Source organism: Macrotis lagotis, chromosome 8 (genome assembly GCF_037893015.1).
Source record: "Macrotis lagotis isolate mMagLag1 chromosome 8, bilby.v1.9.chrom.fasta, whole genome shotgun sequence".
NCBI lineage: Eukaryota > Metazoa > Chordata > Mammalia > Peramelemorphia > Peramelidae > Macrotis > Macrotis lagotis.
This window is the reverse complement of record NC_133665.1, coordinates 84,501,600-84,524,830: the sequence shown is the minus strand read 5'-3', so window position 1 is coordinate 84,524,830 and position 23,231 is coordinate 84,501,600. Positions and strand designations below refer to the sequence as shown.

Below are 23,231 nucleotides of genomic sequence, written 5' to 3'. Positions count from 1 at the left end.
ATCACACTGAGTACATGCTCCATTCTCCTGGTTCAACTGTTTTTCACTAAGATTTATTTCACAAAGTTCTTTCCAGATTTCTTGGTATTCCTTATGTTTTTCAGTAGCTGTTCTACTATGTCTAATCCTAGACAATTGTCTGGAAGCAGAGAAGTAATTTGCCCACATGTTAGAATGTGAACCCTGGTTTTTTCCCACGGCCAATTAATTTTTGTACAGTATGTAATGCTTGTGGGATCCTTTGATGTGAATTTTATGTATGCCCCAAGACATGCTAGGCCCCTAGACCTCCTTGTGCTTCTCCTTTTATCCAGTCCTGTAGCTTGTGGGACATCCCCAGGTCCCTACTATGCAATCCTATGATAGATAAGTTATGATAAGCTTCCCTAGTGGCCAACAAGAAAAAGGCACCACCCCATCTGAAATGGGTCAAAAAATGGACACAAAAGAGCACCCCTGCCTTCAAACCCCCTTAGGAAATGCCAGGTCTAATCAATCCAGTAACCAGTCACTGGGACCCCCAATCTAGCTAGTTACCCATGAAGTGGACTTCTACTTGCTGTAAAACTTAAAAAGTCTTGTCATTTTCCTCCAAACAGGGTCACAAACCTCTCACCTAAGGACCATGAGCATGCTTTCCACTCTTGGCTTTTGCCAGGAGAAACTCTCTACACCTCTCTATAGACATTACCTGCTGTTTTGCAAAAGTGCTCTCCTGGCTTATCATTGATCTGTTTCATTTGCTATCCCCATTGTCCACTACTGAGTGTGGTATCAATATCCCAATAAATCTGCCCTTAGTAGTCCATACCTTCCTTCTGATAAATTATGTTATATAATTACACTAGTATATGAAGATTTGTCTAGGACTAAATCTAGATCCTCAACAGTCACACCACTATCTTAATGAATATGGCAATGAAACTGGGGACATGAATGCAAGGACTATGGATTTCAACCCTATCTCTCAGCATCATGGAACTTCTCTTTATTTAGCCCATGAGTTGCTAACTAAGAATGAAACTAAATTTGGTATCTTCTACACTAGAAACTCCCTCACTGAGCCCAGTGAGTCCTAGCAAACTCAGACTGCCACTGCCTTAAAACTGCCCTATTAGCAGAGAAATTGGGTAATGCACAAAACAACTCTCTATCCACTATTTATACTCCTCATTCTTATCAGTCTTGTTTGTATTATAATAGTTTATTACATTAATGCACTACAGTTTACTTAACCATTTCCCCATTATTGGACATTTAAGTTGTTTCCAGTTTTTATGCTTATATAAGATGTCATGAAAACCTTTCAACACAATTACTTTTTTTTTTATTGAGAACACTTTCAGGTAGATTTCCAATAATGGACTTACTGAGTAAAGAGTATGATTACTTAATTTTTATTTTATCTTCCAGGATTAGAAGAAGAAAAAGTTTTCAAAAATAGAATTCAATAAAGAACTATTTCAGGCACTTCTTCCTACCCAGCTCCATTAAAACAGAGTTTCACCATTTTTATTTATTTTTGCCAGTTTAATATATTTGAAGTAGGGGAAGGTAAGAGTCACATTCTGAGACAAGAGCTAAATTCACTTAATGTTGATCTGGCTCTAATCTCTGGTCATTACCTCCAAGCAATATGACCAGCTCAGTCCAGGTCCCCAATCCCTTGTCATTACTCAGGGAAAAAAAACAAATCTAGAGGGGATTCTGTAGTCTAATCCTATCTTCATTATCAGAGTCATGGAAATATAGTACTTCATAACTGGGAAAAGCTATACACACACACACACACACACATATATTCAAATCTGGTTTTAAATTCTACTCCTTTTATTTACTTGCTCTATGATTCTGAGCAAGTCACTTAATCCATAGTGTCTCAGTTTCCTTGTCTGGTAAATATGATTACTAAAACTTGTACGACCCTTACCTCACAAGATTAGATATGCTTCAAGCTATATACATAATTATCAGTCACTATTATTAGTAGTATTCCCAAAGCTGGCAGAACTCTTTACTTTTCACAAAGGGCATTAGCTGTTAGGAATGCATACCAGCTGCTCTTCTGATGTTCCCATCCCAAGAGAGTGGCAGAGCAAGTTTGACAGCTGGTTCTGACCATAACCTTGTGGTTGGTGTGATTTTCATTGAGTGCACATGGACCTTATTATTTCCTATGGACTACCTGTTAGCAATGCACACCAGCCAGACTGGTAGGATAATTGTTTGGTAGGCCAACCATAGCTCCAGAGGAATACTATTAAAAGTACATTTCCAACACCTGAAAGTTGATTATGCCTGTCAGGATTATGCCTGCTCTATTTTAATAAAACAGAAAGTGAGTATTTTTATTCAGAAAATGCTAATCATGGAGATATATATTGCCAGTATAGAGACAGGGAGATGTGACAAATTTCCCCCTTTTGGTAACTGGTTTATACATGGGATGGAGACACAAGGAAAGCAAAGGAAACAGAAATGCAAAAGAAAAAAGTCTCTTCTTTCTCAATAAGGAATATTCAAATTAAAATAAACATATAAATACTCTTTAAATTGCCCAAGGGAGCCTGAGATGGGAGAGCTTTACTGGGGACTCTAATGTACTGTCCCAGTAAATTACGACCTCCTTGAGAAAAGAAATTGTTTTTGGTTTAGAGGAGTTGTTTGTTTAGGTTTGGGTTTTTTTTTCCCTTGTATCCCTAGTACCTAGCAGAGGACCTTCCACAAAGACAGTGCTCCTTAAGTATGGGACAACTTGGTCATACATCATAGAAACTGTTGTACTTGGAGTCAGGAAAATGAGTTCAAATCCTCTCTCAGATACTTAAAAATTTTGTGACCATGGACAAGTCACTTAACCTCTCTTGGTCTTAGATTCTACATATCCAAAATAAAGATAATAATAGAACTTATCTTACAGTGTTATTGTCAGAATCACATGAGATAACAAATGTAAAATGTTATAAGAATATTAGCTATTATTAGTAGTAAATGCTTGTTTTTATTATTGAAGATCAGGGCCTTTGTGGGCCATTAAATGGAGAAGAGAATGTTGTAAGAAAAGGACTTCCAACAGTGGAAGTCTTAGAGCTGCACTGTTTCTAGTAACATGCATAAGGAAGAACCAATTAGCAGTACTGAATAAATAAACATGTGTGCTCATCAATGACAGACCTTTCCCCAAGATATAAGAAAACCAAGGACCAAAGTCAAATTCTGAATTTTAACAAGTCAAAGAACAAATCCAAGCAAAGATGACTTGAGAAACAGGTCAAACTCAATCAAAAGGAAGGCAAGAGAAAGTTCTAGAAGCAATACAGAGATGAAGAACACACTTATTGGAAACTAGAGACAGTCACCTGGGCAGTCAAGTGATCAATCCCATTAGGCTGGGTTGATTTGATGGTATTGGGAGAAGTAAGACTCTCATAAGATAATTTAACCAAATTTGAGAATAAAACCTGGATCACATTAAGCAATAATGAAAATACTTTAGGATTATTGAGTCAGGTGGCTAAATTGTTCTATGAGATTGGTTTTGATAAAATAATGTTCTTTAGGATAATCTATTTAACTGATTGGCAATGTAGGAGGCACATGCCTTCAGTTAGGAAGACCTGAGTTCAAATCCAGTCTCAAATACTAGCTAAGTGACCCTTAAGTCATTTAACCCTGTGGCTTCAGTTTTCTCATCTAATGAGTGAAGAAAGAAATAAAAAACCACTCCAGTATCTTTTTACCAAGAAAAGCCCAAATGATATCACAAGAAGTTGAACACAACTGAGCAACAAAGACAATTTAACTGGTGAGAGAGAGAGAGAGAGAGAGAGAGAGAGAGAGAGTCTGTATGTCTGTGTTTAAGGTATGTTCAACTCCAACTCAAGTTGTAGTTTAGTGACTCTATCAATGGCGTAGCATGAATCATTTGACGTCTGTGGGCCTCCTATTTTTCACCAGTTTGGGAAGTGATCAATTGTATGGTTCCACCCAGTTCAAACATTCTGACTCTACACCATAATACGGTTTAAGGTAAAACTGCCATTTTAAGCAAAATCTATAACTGAGATGCAACAGACCCCTTTCACAGCATCAGAATGTGAAGTTGGATGTTTTGACTCCAAATATGACCATGCCTTCCATTGTGCTCCTCTGGATTCCTTTCCGGCTATGAAACCATGGACAAGTCATTTAATCTCTGGACCTTAGACACAGAACTGAACCTCAAAATGCAATTTAATACAATCCTTACATTTTATAAATGAGGGAACTGAGGCCTAAGAAGATTAAGTTACTTTTCTAAAGCCATATGGTTATGGGATTTGAAGCAGGGCCAGTTTTTTCCCCACTCCTACCAACAATGTATCTTCCAAAACTCAAGTTGGAATTACATGTCAGTGAAAATGCAAAATAGACTATTTTTTTTAATTTTTATGCTCACTTTCCTAGTTTTAAACATGATAAATTATATAATTACTACATCATAGTAGGTGCTTAATAAGTGCTTGCTTGATGGCACCACACCCAAGATGGTTCTTTGCAATACTGCTATTTTACCATCTTTGGGGAACTTAAACAGAAAATGCCATCTAAAAATCACAGAAGCAAACATAAACACTAATGATCTAGTTGCTGATTCTTATCAGGGTATTTCCAAGAAAAAGAACTGTGTAGGTGATAAGTGAAGTGAAAAATTATATCTGGGCACAGGGGATTGTCTTTTCCCTTGCTGTTAATAGTACTGTGCCATCTAAAAGCCAACACTCACTGCTTTGTGATGGTCATGATAAAGACATTAAGTCCCTTTGATGTAGGCCAATTAAGATAACACCATGATGTTAAACTAATTCCTCTACCTGCAAAGAGTCCAAAAAGCTCTTTGGCACAATAAGAGTATCATTAAAATTGAAGTCAGTATCCAGAAATTTCATCAAAAACCAATCAGAAGTCAAAGTAGAGTGGCCACAGATGCTGATTTTATAGTACTCAGTAAACCTATTTCACTAGGTTTACTAGTCCTGATGATGAAGGGCAAGGGGTTGAGAAAAGCAAGGTATTTACATTGCTAATTCCTATGTAAAACAGCCTTCCAACCTCTCTACAATCATCCTAGATGATAGTAAGAAAAAAATTAGAGATGGACTATAAAGTAGAAAGAGCTCTGAATTTGGAGTTAGAGAACCAGTATTATAAATCCTGACTTTCACTTAGCACTTGTGTGATACCTTGGGAAAGACTCTTACCTTGCTTGGGTCTCAGTTACCCCATCTATAAAATGAGATTAAATTAGAAGTCCTCTGAGGTATCTTCTAGTTCTAAATCTGTGACCTGGCAATCCAAAAGAGGCTAAAGTCTGCTCATTTCTAGGTATGAAATTAAAAATTCAGATCCTCTGAGAGGTCATGATTTCTTCATGTTGATAAAGTCACCATTCAGTGTATCCAACACTCATTAAGAATCCATTGAGTACCAAACCCTAGGAAGAACACAGAGAGAGTCACAGGGTCTAGGTAAGATAGTCCCTGTTCTAATGACTCATATTCTAGGAGAAAGATATGACACGCAATTGCCTATAATAAGGATTTGCACCTAAGTGTACAAGGGATGAGCTAACAAAATACTTTGTGAGGGCTGAGGAGAGGAAAGATTGCTAGAAACTTGAAGCAATGAAGTTAGCAAAGACTAGGTTAAAGGAGTTGATAACTGAGTGATACTTTAAAGTAAAGGATCAAAAGAATGAGAAAAGACTACCTCACTCTACCACTCCCAAGGGGAAAAAAGGAAATCAAAATTGCTTTGATTCAACATAGCTACAATTAGACAAATTGCAATATTAAGTAAATATTTTCATTGAGATGTCACTTTCTGCACATGCAGACTAAATGAATGATACCAATGGAAGATTCATCATCCTGCCTCCATCTAATCCCTACAGAAGATTCTGAATTTCTCTAAACTCTGGAGGAAAATGCAAAGATTCTTCAACTTTGTCTTCAATAAATATAAACTAGTATCCTTTGCAGAAAAGTGGATCATGGGGCAGCTAGGTGGCTCAGTGGATAGAGTACTGACCCTGGAGTCAGGAGGACCTAAGTTCAAATGTGGTCCCAGGCACTTAATAATTATCCAGCTGTGTAACCTTGGGCAAGTCACTTTAACCCCATTGCCTTGAAGAGAAAGAAAGAAAGAAAGAAAGAAAGAAAGAAAGAAAGAAAGAAAGAGAGAGAGAGAGAAAGAAAGAAAAAGGAAGGAAGGAAGGAAGGAAGGAAGGAAGGAAGGAAGGAAGGAAGGAAGGAAGGAAGGAAGGAAGGAAGGAAATGAAACATGTGTTTACACAGGTCCAAATCTATAAAATTGTCTTCCATCAAGTAACACACAGAGTCTTTTGTATGGAATGCATCAGCACTTTTCATCAAATATTAATAGAGATTTCTCTAGGGAAATATCAGCCTCTCAGAAAGGTTCATTCATGCATGGCTGACCACTTCCCTGGGATTTTAGTTCATCCATCCTCATATGTACCTATTGAACTTTTTTTTTCCTTCAAGGATTAGTTCAGATGAAGTCCTTTCTACACTGGGTCCTGTTTCTCCTTACCCCTACAAGTTGAATTTGCTCCTTCTCTCCTCAAATATTCTTGGATTTCTCGTTGCAATTCAATGAACATTTATTAAACTCTTACTGGATGCAAAACAGTGTGCTCAGCATAGGCATACAAATAAAAGTACAAAACTGTTCTTGCCTTCAAAGAGCTTACCATTCATTCTTTTTCCTTAGTCCATTTTATCTTGTATCAAATGTATCTTAGTAAATGTACCAGTATATGTAATGGTATCTCAGTACCATTCCATTTTAAACTTTCTAAAGAGAGGGATTTTGATTATATTTTCTTCTGTGAATTTTGGGTATCTAACACAGTAATGGGATCAAAAATAGGACATCTCACAGGTTTGTTGTGGGAATCAAATGAGATCATATTTGTAAAGGGCTTCACAAAATTCAAAGCAAGAGTTATTAACCTGAGGTCTGTGGATAGATTTCAAGGAGCCCATAAATTAATATTTTGATAATTGTATTTCAATATCATTGGCTTCCTTTGTAATCCAACATTTTTTTTTTACTTTTTGCATTTAAGAACAATAACTTGAGTAGGGGTTCATAAGTTTCACCAAACTGCAAAGGCATCCAGGATATAAAATGTTTAAATATTTCTGCTCTAGAACAATGTACACCTGAGTTATTTTTAACTGTTTATTGAAATGAATCTTCCCAGATTTACCCTTCCCACCCCCATTACCCGACAAACTAATAATTGGAAATGTGATTTTGTTTTCCATTTAAACTCTCTGTTTGCTATCTTATGTATCTTACAAAAAAAAAGTAAGTTTAAGAGATTTATATATCCAAGCCCTTTTTAGATAGCTATATCTGCAAATGTTTGCTATATTTCTCCATTTCCTGTTTTCAAAACCCAGAGACCGGCAAAAGGGATTGATTACCTGCATTGGGTTTTTAAAGTTAAAAGGAGTATCACAAGAACCAGGAAAACACTAGGACTTCAAGAAAGTAAACAGAAGAGGACAGAAGGAAGCTGAGCTCTTAATAAGCAATGACCAACTCTGTTCCCAGAGAACATAAAATGAAATATAACCTTACTCCTCTGACTTGACAGGTGAGAAACTTTGAGTAGAATGTTGAATCTTCACTGTAAGTCATGATTATAATTTGTGTTATTTTTGATCAATTGTTTTACTTTCTTATAGAGAAGGAGTGGAGTGAGCTATATCCAGAAATTACTGTGAGGGAAAAATAAAAACATTCTAAAGGAAGAGCACAGGAGAGTGCTTTTGATCCCATTAAAGTGATACAGTCTAAGTCATCCTTTGCAGAAGTGACATCATCTCTCTTTGGAGAGGGCCCACGAGGGAGTCCTGCCCCCACTGGGCATCTGATCAATGTATGAAGGAAGAACAGTGGACAGCTGGTGCCAAGTCATCCACAGCAGTATGACTCCATGGGAGGGGAGCCTTCATATGGGGGAGTAGATGACTTCTCTTTCCACCTCCAACATAAAAGAAATCAAAACTGTGACACTGTTTTTCTTCAGGCAAAGTTATTGGACCTGGCAACAGTTTCATTTCAAATGTTCCTTTAAAAATAGTTAGCTATGGGTTTATTTGTAATGCTCTTTCAAATTTGGAGAGAATATGGAAAGCAGTTGTGCTCAGCACCCTAACCAGAAGCACAGAATTTCAGAGCTGAAAAATACCCATGCTAGTCTTATCTTGTTCAACCCATACTCAGAAAAAAGTCCTCATTATAACAATTTAAACCAAGTAACACAATATAATTAGAGCTCTGGAGAGCGCAGGATAAATGTATCACCCACATGCATCTAAACTATATAAAAATGACCCTAACCTTATTAGGTCATCCAAATATCTATTAAATACCAACACTGTGGAAAGGGATATGTTAGAAATGGGGAGAAGATAAAGTTTAGGAAACAGGCGGGTTTTGTCCTTCCATAGCCCAACACTTTGGCAACCTAGAGTAATTTCTGCCCTCAGGTATTCCTCCCTGCTTAATGACTGCCCCTCCATAATGAACACTTCAAGAAAACTTCAGATACCAAGTGTTTTTTTTTTTTTACTTTACTCCTCACTCATCTGATTTCTTTTTCACAGCAATGGGTGTATTTGTCCCATCTTCAGCTCCCTCTTCTCCAGCCCAGTCCTCCAGCTCCAGATCCATCAATTGAACTCTTACCATTTTGATAATCCAGACAGAAATAATCAACTCTCCTATGCCCAATCCACCATACCTTTCCTAAGTGCCACTTCCCTAAGTGGTTCATCTCCTTCATTAAAATATAAGCTCCAGAGGATGAGGATTCATTTTGCTTTTCTATTTGTTTCTTCCACACTTGGTTAGGACTAAGTCCAAAATAAAGTTTTTTGTTTGTTTTGTAAGGCAAATGGGGTTAAGTGGCTTGCCTAAGGCCACACAGCTAGGCAATTATCAAGTGTCTGAGACCAGATTTGAGCCCAGGTACTCCTGACTCCAGGGCTGGTGCTTTATCCACTGCGCCACCTAGCCTCCCTCCAAAATAAAGTTTTTAACAAATTATCTTTCATTCATTTATTCATCCCAGAGTTTTCTGATGTCATTAATGGTCTTTTGTAGAATAATCAATTAAATCAGAACAAAGTCAAGCTGACTCAGCTGTCATCACCCACAAAATAACTAAAGGGGTGCAATCATTTCATAAGACTCATGTATTAGGGGCACAGTGGATAGAGCAACAGGCCTGGGGTCAAGAAGACCAGAGTTCAAATTCAGTCTGAGGAACTTACTAGATGTGTTAACCCAAAAAGGGTCATAAGAGTTATTATTCACCTAAAAAACAAATGAACAACAACACTCATGAATACAATTAGAGCAACTGTAAAAGTCATTCCATTGATTGTCTACTACTGCAGCCAAAAGCAATAGAAAAATCAAAGAAAAAAGTCTATTTAGTAGTGTGCATAAACAGGTCCCAACAGGCATAGTTCCAAATGAGAGGTCCTATAAACAATGTCTAGTGAGATAACTCAGGCAATCTCTTCTTTTAAAGGGAGAGAGAGAGGCTCAAGTATATCTGGCTGAATCTAAGAATCAATATTTACTAAGCAATTGCTATGGCCCACCACTGTACTGAACTCTAGGAATAGAATCTGTGCCTTCAAGGACCTTATTGTCTAATGAGGGAGACTACATCCAAACAGATAAATATAAAGCAAACCATATGCAGGATAAATGGGAAATAATTAAAAGACGGAAAGAACTGAGATTAAGAGGGTTTAGAAAAGACTTCCTGGAGAAGGTGAGATTTTAGTTGGGTTTTAAAGAAAGTCAGGAAGATTGATAGTTGGAGAGGAGGAGGATGAGCATTCTAAGAATGAGGACCATCAGAAAAAATGCCTGAACCTAAGAGATAAAATGTTTTATGGGTGGAGAAGCAAGGCCAGTGTTGCTAAATTGAAGTACAAGTTTAGGAGTAATGGGAAGGTAGAAGGGAGCTAGGTTATAAAGGACTTTTAAAGGTCAGACAAAGCATTTCATATTTGCTGCTGGAAGCAATAGGAAGCCACTGGGGTTCATTAAGCATGAATCTGATGTGATCATATCTGCATTTTAGAAAAATCATTTGAGGAGCAGAATGGAGGATGAAGTGGAGTGGGGAAAGATTAAAATTAGGCAGACCCTCCTCAACAGTTAATTGGGACCTTTACCAAGATGGTGACAGAGTTAGAGGAGAAAATGGAGCATAATTGAGAGTTGATGCAGATATTGCAAAGATGAAATCAGCAGGTCTAGGCAGCAGTTTGGATATGGGGAGTAAGGGGATAATTCCTGCACTGGGAGTCTGAGAGACTGGGAGGATGGTGGTGCCTTCAGCAGTAATAGCAAAGAAAGTAAGGATGGTTCAGGCATTCTGTTTTGAACATATTGAGTTTAAGATGTCTACTGGACATCAAGTTTGAGGCGTTTGAGAAACATCTGGAGATGTGAAACTAGAAGTCAACAAAGAAATTGAGTAGGGCAAAAGAACCATTTGAAAGTCATCAGAATAGAGATAGTTCTTAAATTCATGGAAGCTAATGAAATCACTAACTGAAGTAGTATAGAGGGGAAGAGAAGAGGGCATAAGGATCAAAACCTGAAAGACATCCATGATTAGAGTGATCTGGAGGAGAATCCAGCAAAGCAGACAGAGGAAGGATGAAAACCAGGAGAGAATGGTGTCTTGAAAGCCTAGAGAGAAAAGATGATCAAAATGAGAGTGATCAACAGGGTCAAAATCTGAAGAGAGGAAAGGAATTTTTAATACTCTAAGCATAATATAGTAACACAGATAAGTGCATCATATTTGAATTGCTTCTCTAAACACATCTGGGTAGATGTCTTAACATCCCTTTACAATGCTCTATTCATAATATAATTGCATGAAATAAACATTACTCACAATAATCTTTGAAAGTTAATTACCTCCAAGGTGGAAGGGAAATCTGGCTAACCTATTTTGTCTTTGCTCACATTATTCTATCCTTCAGTACTGCTATGGATCTCTGATGTCATAGCAGTGTGAGATCTGCCCATCAGTGATGCATATTGCAACCCATGGCTGCCCATTCTTTGCACTTTTTGTACATTTTTGTCCTCTTGTAAATCTGTCATAGGAGTAAGGGAGTAATACAAGTGATGTAATGGAGGGCTATCTTCTCATTCCTTTGATGGTAGGTGCAAATCAGTAGGGTATATAATCCATTAATTATACCTCATTTTTGTTATAAGATCAGTTTACATCTCCCCCAAAGCATTACTGTTTTGACATACTTTATACAATTATTTTTGTATAATACCTCATTTTAATGCATTTGCACCCATTCTTTCTATCCTACACACTACAAATAATCTAAATAAGAGCACACTACTATGTATTCATGACATAAAAATTAGAAATTGTATGAAAATATTATTACTATTGTTTTAGAACAGATCAAGAAACAGTTAAGATTTCACTGATCTTCAAAGTCCTCTGTGAGTTCAGTTTGGATTAAACTGAGAGGAATGGTTTTTATAGTAAAAAAATCTAAAAGTAAGTATGTTGTCCAATACACATTTAGCCAGAGTTGTAAATGAAGATAAACATTTATTTAACATCATAAAAGTTTTGCTTATAGGGAGAAATAACAGTCTGATTTTTCAGTAAAGAACTGTGATGATATACTTTGATATATATATATATATATATATATATATATATATATATATATAGTAGCTCAAACCAAGGTAATATGTTGCCCAAAAGAAGCAATTGTAATTTATAAATAAGAATAATTTTTTAACTAGAGTCCTTTGAAGTTCCAGACCCACAATTTTTAACTGCCCAATGAATATCTTTACCTGAATTTCCCATCATCAACTCAAAATCCCAGCATGGCCAAGACTAAGCCTATTATATTTTCATCTAAATGCAATTTTCTTCCTAACTTCTCATTTCAGTAAATGGTATTACCAATCTGACACTGAGACTGGAAAGGGTCTGTCATCAGTTCCTCTACTTTCCCCAAAAAACAAATCACTAAACCCTATCAATTCAATTTCCATATTATTTCCCTTGTATCTGTTCCCTCCTGTCACCCTAATGCAGATCTTCATGAATCTCTTCCTGAATTACTACAATTGTATCCTTAACAAATGTTTCTGCCTCTAATCTCTATCACTTTCTAAGTCATCCTTCAAAGTTATCTTCCTAATGCATACCTTTGATCCTTCACTCCAACTGTTCAAAAATTTGCCATTGACTCACCAGTACTGAATAAATGCAAAAGCTCAACCCCTCAACGTCATATTAAAGACTCTCCAGGATATTACTTAACCTGGCTAGCCTTACTTCATATGACTTTATCATGCTTAACACAACAAGGTTCCACTAAACTGGGGTACTTCTGTTCCTAATATGTCCCTGGCATTTTTATCTCCTGACTTGTTCAGATCACTGTCAACATCTGGGAGTTGGGAATGTTTCTTCAATTACTCTTCACTTCTTTGTTGAAATTCAACCTTCTCCATGAAGTTCTCCCCACCAACTACTTTCTCTATCAAAAAGAAACCAGAAGTCTAGAACAAAATTGGATAACAGTGTCCTGAAACCAATATAAAAAGAATTGGTAAGGTTACACCTATGTTTAGCTCTGTTACTAGAGAAACCAGCCTCATCATGGTCCTAGAATATGATGAAGCTGATACAGCTAGCTCAGTCAATGCTATGGTTATGAAAGTACATAAAGCCTCACATCAGAGGTGGCATTATTAAGTACTTTTAAGGTAAAATGACAGTTACTGGCTGTCAATGATGCCTTTAGGCAATTTGGATTAAACAAAGAATGAATAAGACATACTTAAAAATCCCAGGAATTTATAGTCAAGGTATGAGTCTACATCTCTTCCCTGTACCAAGCATCAGAAGAAGTCAAGAGAGAATAATATTCCTATAAGTCCCTTCGCTGGGCATCTTTGCAATTATGCAGCAAGGTTGGTATCATCTCCAGTGACAGAAGTAAGTGATAAGATTATCAGATCCATCCAAAACTGCCACTCTGAACCTGGTAATGTGAGGTTCTGCCCCATCATTCTAAGGGCATAATTGAGAGCTCAATGAACCTAAATCACCTGGCCTGAAAAAAAAAAAACTATGTATTCCAGAGAATTGAAAATTTTGTTAACCATAATCTGTCATCTTCAAGTGATTATAGCAAATGAAAGAGACCCAAAGATGGGTAAATATAGTCCTGATTTTCAAAAAGGGAAAAAAAGGCAGATTCTTCAAATTATTCACAGGTCAGTGGGTTTGGCATCCTTTGGAGAGAGGTAGAGAGGAAAACAAAAATACAAGAATAGATTATTTGAGGATTATTTGTAAGTACTTAGAAAGCTAGTAATCATTCTGAACCAAGATGGGTTCAATGAAAACAAGTCACAAAAAACTAACCCTATTTCCTTTTGTAAAAGAGTTACTAGATATAGTAGACTTGGGTTTCAGTAATCAACAAAACCTTTCCTCATCCCACCTCTGATGATTATGTAGCACCCCATCTTAACTGCCCCCCCAAAATTGTGTCCCTCTGAAAGTCAATGTGCCCCAAATTCAAAACACTCTGTGGGTATAAACTACAATTTCATCTCATGTTTTTCCCCCCAAAGCATTCATCTCTTATTAGAGACAATAATAATAGGCAGAAAAAAAAATAATAGACAGAGAATACATTTAGCAAAGACATTTATGGAGATGGTATCCTAAGCAAACTCACACACACACAAACCCAGTGTACACTCTATCACAAATACACAAAGTCAATGGGAAAAGTTGGTGAATGTGTAAGAATACACTAGAAGATAGGAACATATATGGGAAACAAAATAGCCAAGGCACTCATCCTTCTCTCGAACTACACGATGGCAGTGCTCTCTTCCTTCTTATACTGCTCTTCCTTGAACTTTCTCCTGGGCAGATAACTCACTTGGGCTTTCTGGCCCATTTCTCTTCAGCACAGCTGGCAAGTATTGACTATTCTCCACTTCCAGAAGTCACATTCCTCAAAGCCAACTCCTACCTCTTCTATTCCTTTAGAGAGAATATCTCTGTTTTAAAAGAACTACCAGGGGTATGGTTGATCCTGACTATATATATATCTATAGCTATATCATCTATATCTATATCGATATCGATATCTATATCGATATCAATATCGATATATATCAGCATATATGGAGTTAGCTATACTTAATAAAATTTTGATTGTGGAATTTTTTTTAAAAACTTACCCCACTTCTATTAGCTACCTTTGCTTCCTATTATTATGTAAATTCAGGGTTGAAGGAAGTTCACCTGATTACAAGGTCCCTGAATCTTTTCCCCTACCCAAACTCTTTACCTGTGTGACCCCAGGCAAGTTGCAGCTTCTCTGGGGCTCAGTTTCCATAGAAGTAAAATGAGTTTAGAACAAGTAGAGTCGAATGACCCTATTCAAGTTTAAGTCTACTTACAATCTTGTGAATAAGATTTGTTGCTGTTGTTCAGTTGTGTCCAACAGGTCATTTTACATATGAGAAACTGAGGCAAACAGCACTACACTAAGTGACTTGCCAAGTTAGTGTCTGAGGTCAGACTTGAACTCAGGAAAATGAGTATTCTTGACTTCAGACCTGTACTCTATCCATCTAGCATCCACCTACCAGCCCCCTGGATAAGATATGAGGAAATGACAATAGACTTGGAGTTACAAGTCTTGAATTCAAATACTCAGTACTTATTATTATATTATATTACCTTGTGAAATTCATTGCCCTTTTTGATTCTTACTTCACTCATTGATGAAACAGAGGACTTAGACTAGACTCTCTTGGTTTTCTTTTGACTCTAACATTCTAAGAAAGATGTAGAAGACTATAATACTAGTAGGTTGAAAGACCTAAAGAACATTAATGAGGGGCGGCTAGGTGTCATAGCGGATAAAGCACCTGCCCTGAAGTACCTGGGTTCAAATCCCGTCTCAGACACTTAATAATTACCTAACTGTGTGACCTTGGGCAAGCCACTTAACCCTGTTTGCCTTGCAAAAACCTAAAAAAAAAAAAAGAATATTAATGAACCAAATAATAATGTGGATGGAAATTTCTGGGAGAATACTGCAAGGATATGTCCTTCAACTTGTGTTGATCAGCATTGTTTAATTAATTACTTGAATAAGGGCATAGGTAATTAGCATTTCAAATTTGCAAACAACACAATTTGGAGAGAAAACCAACAAATTTGATGGCAAGATTAACACCCAGAAATATCCATCAGCTCAAATCTAAAAGAGATAAACCTAAATATAGTCCTATATTTGGATTAAAAAAAGAACTGGAAAAATGGAAAATATTAAGGACAAGGCTATAAACTGGCAAATATTTTTTTTAAATACCTGGGGATTTTATTAGACTTACAAGCTCAGGGTGTAAGAATGATGAGGCAGACAGAAAAGCTTAACATTAACTTAAATCGCATTGACAAGTATAGTATACTATAACAAGAGAGACCTGACTAGGACATCTGGACTATTCTGCCCAGTCCTGTATTGTCATAATTTAGAAGCCACAGTGACAAATTAGAACATGTCAAGAGTTGGATCATCAGGATGATAAGGGGGCTTAAAATCATGCCATAATGATAGATTAAAGGAACAGAAGATGTTTATCTGGAAAAGAAAAGACTTAGACAGGATTTGATTATTATCTTCAAATAGTTGAAGTGTTCTCACTTAGAACTGAGAATATATTTGATCTACTTGGCCTTAGAGAACAACAAAAGAGCTAATGGGTAGAAGTTACAGGGAGGTAGGACAAATTGAAGCTTCATAAGCATTAGAGCTAAATAAAATGCAATAGTCTGTTGTGTAAGACTTTGAGCTTCCTTCCCTGGAGATTTTCAGAGTGGCTTCATAACCAATTGTTAGAGATCTTGAAGAGGAGATTTATGTTTCCCACAACAAACTAGATGGCTTTTAAATCCCTTTCCAACTACTACACTATATTTCTAGGACTTTTTTACTTTTCCAACTTGAAGCAATCTCTCTAACTTCTGAAGTCTTACTGCTCATCTACATTTATTACATTGTTGTCTTGTATCTAAGTTATTTCTGGTTTTCATACCTTAACTAAATCAGAAACTACATCTTACTTATCTTTTGATTTCCTTTAGTACCTAGTCCAATATTTTGTATATAAGGAACTGAGTGCATGTACTTTCTTAAGCATTATGATTTAGATCCAGCTTAGGCTGATTATATTATAAAAATCCACCTGATTTTTTTAAGATATGTAGATATGAAGTTGACCAAGGTCATATACATAATAATATTCCAAATAATCCTGCTTCCAAATTCAGTGCTTTTTCCATCTCGTCATATTTGTGACAATATGTAATATAATTATTATAATAAATGTAATAAAATAATAAACTATATTTACATGGAAATGAAGGTTTCTAAAGTGCTTGATTTCCTTGAGTTTTTGCCTAAGCATTTTAGACTTTCTATCTTTGCTCTTATATATGCGATATATTTAGTTTGGTTTATTTGAAATTTATTTGGTTGATCTGAAATATGACAAAAACATAATCTATATTACTGAATTTATACTCTACCCTGAGAGATTCCATATTTAGTAAGATGTGTTCTTGAAATGACTGGCATTAACAGAGAATTTGTTTTTCGTTTTAATAGATCAGACAAAACACTCCTGACTGGGCGTCACATAAGTGAAGTGAATGGGCATATAAGTGCCAGCAGAAAAGCTGCCTGTTTTTAAAGTTCTTATTAAATCTTTCTTATTACCAACTATATCCACAAGATAAGTGTCAAAGCCAATTTCACAAAGATGGACATGAGAGAGAAAGGAAAGAAGTCAGAAGATCAGAAAAGTAAAAGGACAGAGAAAGGGAAAGATCAAATCCCTTCAAATATTCTCTGCCTTTGTTAACAGTCCTATCAACAGTGTTTTAGCCATCTTTGACAGATCACATGGAAATTATCTTTGGACAAGCTGGTCACCTGTCCACTCTATCAGAAAAAATTTATTAAGTATCCACCATGGTTCAGGCTTGTGTGAAGGATACAAAGAAGGGTAAAAGCAATCCCTGTCATCCATGTTACTGATTTGATATTCCATCCAATTCCAATTCAATTTAGTTAAGTACTATGATTACTACTGGATTTAGAAAAATGAAAATAGCTTTCAAGGAATTTACATTCTCTGGGAATATCTTTTTTAGATTTCCCCAAATCTAAAACTGCCCTTTTTTCATCCCTCTCTCCTCTATCCTTTAACTGAACTTTATACACATAGACATCTCTCTAGGGTTGGGCAAAAAAGACCACTTGCACATTTAATTAAAGATCTCCAGGGCAACCTGTTAGGAAATTCACCAGTCTGCTCATTGGTGGTCAGCAAATCCTGCTAAACAACTCCTTCCAGATCCTTGATGATTCTCATGCCTGGAATTCTCTCCCTCTTCGTCCATAACTTCAGGCTTCCTTCCAGACTGGAGACTAATTCCATATTCTGCAAGATGTCCCAATTTCTCTACTTCACCTCCCCTAGATTGCTTCCCACTTATTTTGCACATAACACATTTACTTGAAAAAATGTCTCCCTCCTTAAAATGTGAGTTTCTTGAAAACAGAAACCCTGTTTGGTCTTTCTTTGTAGATCCAGAGCTAAACACAGTAACTGGAACATAGTAAGAGCTTAACAAATCCTTATTGACTAAGAAGACACTCAAATCCAGATTTTTCCAAAAATATCTCTATTGACCTTGAGGGATGTTTTTAAATTCCTCAAACAATATCAATGCTTTAAAATAAGTTTAAAAGTAACAAACACTTCTTTGAGAGAGTAGAGGGAAGTTTTTACAAATCAAATATTAGGAAGATCAATTCCAAAAAGGCTGAATATAATCTATTCTAGAAGTAAAGTTTTTTTTTTCCCCTCTATCTCTCCTCCCCTCAAAAGCCTGTGGGTGAATTAAAATCAGATAACTTCTTAACTACCTACACTTACTCAATAAGGCCCAATACAGAGCAAAATATTCCATATAAGGGATCTTAACCATGGTTAAGTATGATTAGCTAAATAAGGTGTTATTTTATCTCTAATCAAATTTCTTAATAGATTTTCAAATCTCAGAAGATCAACAGATTTGTGAACAGATTTACATAATAATATGCATCTAAGTACCAAGATAAAATATAGAACATAAATCTGATGAAAGCATCAAAGAATTAGATTAAAGAGGGAATTATGAATCAAAAGAATGATAATTGTTTTCCTCAAGTTGAGAATGTGATTATGACACATTAATTATGCAGGAAGCAATAGAATAATGGGTAACATCCCAAAAGGAGCTTTCAAACCTGAAAAAAAATGAATTTTTCCTACAACGTTAAGAAATGACATGTATATATGACTCATTTTCTGGGGGGGGGGGGAATAGAGGTATTACTAGAAAGTTGCAAAAAATCAATTTTTAAAAATGGAGCCATATTTTAAGTATACCTGTCTGCCTCAGCATTTTTAAAAAACATTGCTTTTAATGCAAATAAGTCAAGAAAGATTACATTCTTTCTAAAGCCAGACATTCATATATTGATTTACTTATAGTAGGTTACCTGTATGGAATAATTATTATTCGATTAAAAAACCAATCTATCTCCAGCATGATACAGCAAAACCCAAATTCTAGACTGTGATAGCAGACTGTGAAAGTTGGCATCAATAGGTTATTTTTAATCTGGGCTACAGCTAACCTAAACTGCTTAGAAAGGAATTGTTGCTAAAAGGATCCTTCGGTCAGGAGGAATGCCATTTGAAGGATGTCTAAACATTTGCAGTCATTTGCCATATCCTCCAATACAAAAGGGTGTTTGGTTTACTCCAAAGAAATAGGACTTCTTTTTCTTTGCTACTGAAATATGCAGGGAGAACCCCTTGCCATAGTTCCACATACTCTCAGAATAGAAGGCTTCTCCTATTGGAATAGGAGTTTCCTTTTGATGTTGATTTGACTTCCAAAACAAAATGGTAAAAAGATATGGAGGAAATATCTATAAAGTTAAGACAGAAATTCTCTGTATTGATGTCTGAACAAAACCATGGAATCTCTTGCTAGCTTTTATAGTACAAATAGGGGAAGTACTTTAACATATAAACTATATATTAGGTCTCATTACCCTGAGCAAATCTAATCTTGGTAGAGAAAGTGAAATGAACCTTTCTCAAAGAGAGATCCTTCTACTTTTTTTAAAACAGCAGGATATTAATTAGCATTCCCTTTACTATCTCAAAAGACTCTTAAAAAGGTAAATGATATGTTAAATATCAAAAAAGACCCAACTCTGAGTGCTAGTGTCCCTGTTTTTTTTATGAATAGATTCTATTGAATCCAGGTGATTACTCGGGATCAACAATTGATGTAACTCATGCATGAAATATTTCCCAGTAATAATTTGTTCTACATAAGCCCTTAGAACTGAATCCTCTTTGCCCTTCAAAATATGCTGAGACAAGTTTTGACTCGGACTCTTAACTTTTTCTTTGCTGGCACCGTAGGAAGTTTGGGATTGTAGGTGTCAGGGCATCTGCTCATTCTAGACCACTCCAGGGATACAGACAAAGTGTCACTTAGGTACATCGTGCTGCAAGGTCACTGGAGAAGAAGAGGTTTTGCATCATTTCTTCAGCTCCTTTCAGGCACATGGGGAAAAAAGGGATCTTTTTATGTCAATTGGCTCACAAGGTCCAGGCCTGGGCCCTGCCTTTTCTTTACCCTCCCTCTCTGAGCCCTTCCAGCTGCGCCAGAGTGTGGGAGTCCTGGTGTCAAGCAGGGAGAAAGGAAAAGGCGGGAAGCGTGGGGACCAAAAATCACGACTCCCAAACCACAGCAGGGGGAGGCGGCGGCGGCGACGGCACTCTGCAAAGGGAAGAAGGGTGGATGGGGAAGGTGGGGAGAGCTGCAGGCTGCAGTGCAGAGCCCAGCTTAGCTGCCATCACCCCCTCTGTCTCCCTCTCTCCACCTGCTCAATAATGCAAAGGATGCTGCTGGTCCAGCCAGCAGAGGGAAACCAAGGTCTCATTCCCTCCCTCTCAGCGCCCCCTCTCCACCTGAATTTTCTCCCGGAGGCTGTTCTGTACCCTCCCACCCGACTCCTGAGCCAGGGGAAAAGAAAAGCGCCAGGCAGACCCGCTGAAGGTGGGGCTGAGGATGTTAGGATAAGGCGACTCGACATATCTGCTCCTTCCGGCCACCCCTGGGGACTAGAGGTCGGCAGTGCCCTCTTTACCCTCGGGCCGGGCCGGTCCCCAAAGGCTTTCCTTCTGGAGCTCTCGAGTCATCCGAGGAGTATCTTCCCCGGCACAGAGCCGACCTGGAGGAGGGCAGGAGAGTCAGGGTAACCCCGACAGGCAGGGCAGCCGCGGGAGCGCAGCTCTTCAGCCCCCGCTGTGCCTCCCCTCTCCTCCTCCTCCTCCAGCACCACCACCACTACCTCCTCCTCCTCCTCCTCCTCCTCCTCCTCGCTTAGCCGAGGCCAGGCTGCACAGCTCGACGGGTCCTGCCCCAGGGTCCTCCTCGACCCTCTCCCCGCAGCCAGCCCCGCAGCCCCTCCGCCCGCTCCCACAGGTAGCTGACGCATCCTCAGCCCCAGCGGGCCCCGGAGCCCCGGGGTCGCCTCCAAGCGTCCTGGACAGCTCCGGGACAGGAGCAGACACGGGAGCGGGGGGCCAGGGAGTGCCGCAGGGAGCCCGCGCCCCGACTCCGGCCCCAGCATCCCCGGGGCTCCGGCGCCCTTACCTGAGTAGCCTTGTGGAACTGCTTCTTCAGCCCGGCCACAGACATGGTGGGGGAAGAGCCCGGGAGGCGCTAGGCTGAGGGCTGCGGGGGCTCCGGGCTGCGGCGGCGGGGCTGCGGGGGCTCCGGGCGGCGGGGCTGCGGCGGCGGCCGCTGCCTGATCCCCGGAGAGCTAGGGAGGCTGCCGGGGAGGAGAGAGGGAGAAGCGGAGCCGGGGAGGAGGGAGGGAAGGGAGGAGGGGCGTTGTGGGCGGGCACCCCCGAGGTGCCGCCCGCGGCTCTGCCTCCTCCGGCTCCCGCTCCGGCTCCTGCTCCTCGCGCTCCTCCCGCTCCTGCTCCTCCTCCTGCTGCTCCTCCTCCTGCTCCTCCTCCTCCTCCTCCTCCTCCTCCTCCTCCTCGCGCTCCTCCCGCTCCTCCTCCTCCCTGCTCCTGCTCCTCCTCCTCCTCCTCCTCCTCCTCCTCCTCCTCCTCCTCCTCCTCCTCCTCCTCCTCCTCCTCCTCCTCCTCCTCCGGCCCGCGCAGGTTAGCCCAGGCTCCGCTCCGCGGGGCCCACAGACACCCTGACGTCAGGAGAAGGGTAACCCGGCCTCTTAAAGGCGAAGCGGGGAGTCCGGCCGGAGGGAGGCGGCAGCAGGGGCACCGCCGGCGGGCTGCTCGCTGCCCCGCGCCCCGGCTCCTTCCCGGGGATGGCCTGCGCCCAGCCAGGCGCACGGAGAGCCGCTGGGGGCCGCGCAGGTGGGTCCCAAGGCAAAGTTCACGCGAGGGTCCGGTCCGGTCCGGCCGGAGCTAGGCGGGGGGTCCAGCTCCTGCCCTGCCGCCGGCACTGGGTTCCGAGCTTCCCTTGCACTTTCGCGCCCCCCTCTCTCTCCACACTCGGGTCCCGGGCCTGTGCCGGCATTTTCACCGGGCTCCGCGCCGGGGTCTCGAGCTCCAGTCTCAGGGCACTCTCATGCTAGCAGTGCCTGTCCACCTCAACCCACTGCCTCCCTCCTCCCCTTCCTCCACCTCAGAACGCTCCTTTTCCTTAAAAGCTCAGCTCAGGTGCCCCCGCCTAGGGAAAGCCACCTCTTGTCCCGCCGGGTAGTGATGCTCTCTGCCTCACTTCAGTTTGTGATTTACTTATCCGCGTTCAAACGGTGTCCCTCCAGTAGAAAAAGAAGTTTCTTGAGGGCAGGGGCTGTTTCTTTTATCTTTAGATTCTAGCTTGCACATAGTAAGTAGGCTTCCTCACCTGTGAAATGAAGGAGATTGATTAGAGGGTCATTGAGGCCCCAGCTGTCAGACTTTATGATCCGATGGTCCTGAATCTATATTCTGGGGAAGAAAATTCGAATACCACCACGGGTTGTCTATTCTTGCTATTTCGAAAGACATGGCAGACACCCTCATTTTACATGGGAGGGAAACTCAGGCCTAAAGAATGGGAGCAGTTTTTGATTCATTTCAGTTAGCATCGATAAGCACCTGTTATAGGTTATGCACTATCCTAAGCACTGTGGGCCAAAAGACAAACCATAGTTTCTACCCTTACATTCTACCTCAGGGGAATGATGCCTGTTCAAATAACTAAATACTAAATGTGTATTAAATAAATTCAAAATATTTCATGAGAAAAAAAACCAGATTGCTGTTATTATGAAGGACTTTAAATGCTTAGCAGAAGTTTGCATTTAATCCTAGAGGCTACCAGAGGTACTGCTGGAGTTTTTTGAGAAGGGAAACAAGTGGTTAGACCTTTATTCTTCCAGAATCAATTTGGCAGCTTTGTGTAAGATAAAGTAAAGAGAAGAGAGAGACTCCAGGTACAGAAATATCAATTGAAACAGTCTTCACTAAGCTGGCAGCCGGATGAATGAAGAGGTCCAGACCCAGGTGAGAGAAGTGGAATCAACAAAATTTTAGTCATTAGACTTGTCAAATGAGAGGTAATTGGCTAAAAGAATGATTTTTAGGTTTTGAACACAAGTGACTGGAAGAATGGTGGTGCTTTTTATTGAAATAGACAAGTTAGGAGGTAGACTGAGTTTAAGGAGGAAGATAATGATTTGTCCACAAAGAGTTCCACATAGCTACTAAAAAGTCCATCTGAAATCAAATTTTTATTTCATTCATGCCATATTCAAGGCATCTTTCCATTGCATCATTCTTCAGTGATATCTTGCCATTCTCAGTGCCCAACCAAGAGGGTATTTCCATTGTTCTGAAAAGTAATCCAAAGCTTATCCAGAAAAAAATGACAAAGACTCTTTGAGCTGGTCTTCTCCCAATCTTGACACTATATCATTACCTTATATCTGAAA

The 23,231-nt window shown here is 39.3% G+C and overlaps 1 protein-coding gene across 1 annotated transcript in view; it reads right to left on the bottom strand.

The window, feature by feature from the left end:
• Positions 1–21,014, bottom strand: part of SH3GL2 (SH3 domain containing GRB2 like 2, endophilin A1) — a 229,521-nt gene extending 208,507 nt beyond the window's left edge. Inside the window, exon 1 of the mRNA XM_074196017.1 lies at positions 20,936–21,014. Within this exon, the coding sequence (XP_074052118.1) occupies positions 20,936–20,980 (45 nt within the window). The 5' untranslated portion in view covers positions 20,981–21,014. The remainder of the gene's footprint in view (positions 1–20,935) is intronic.
• Positions 21,015–23,231: the final 2,217 nt, after the last annotated feature.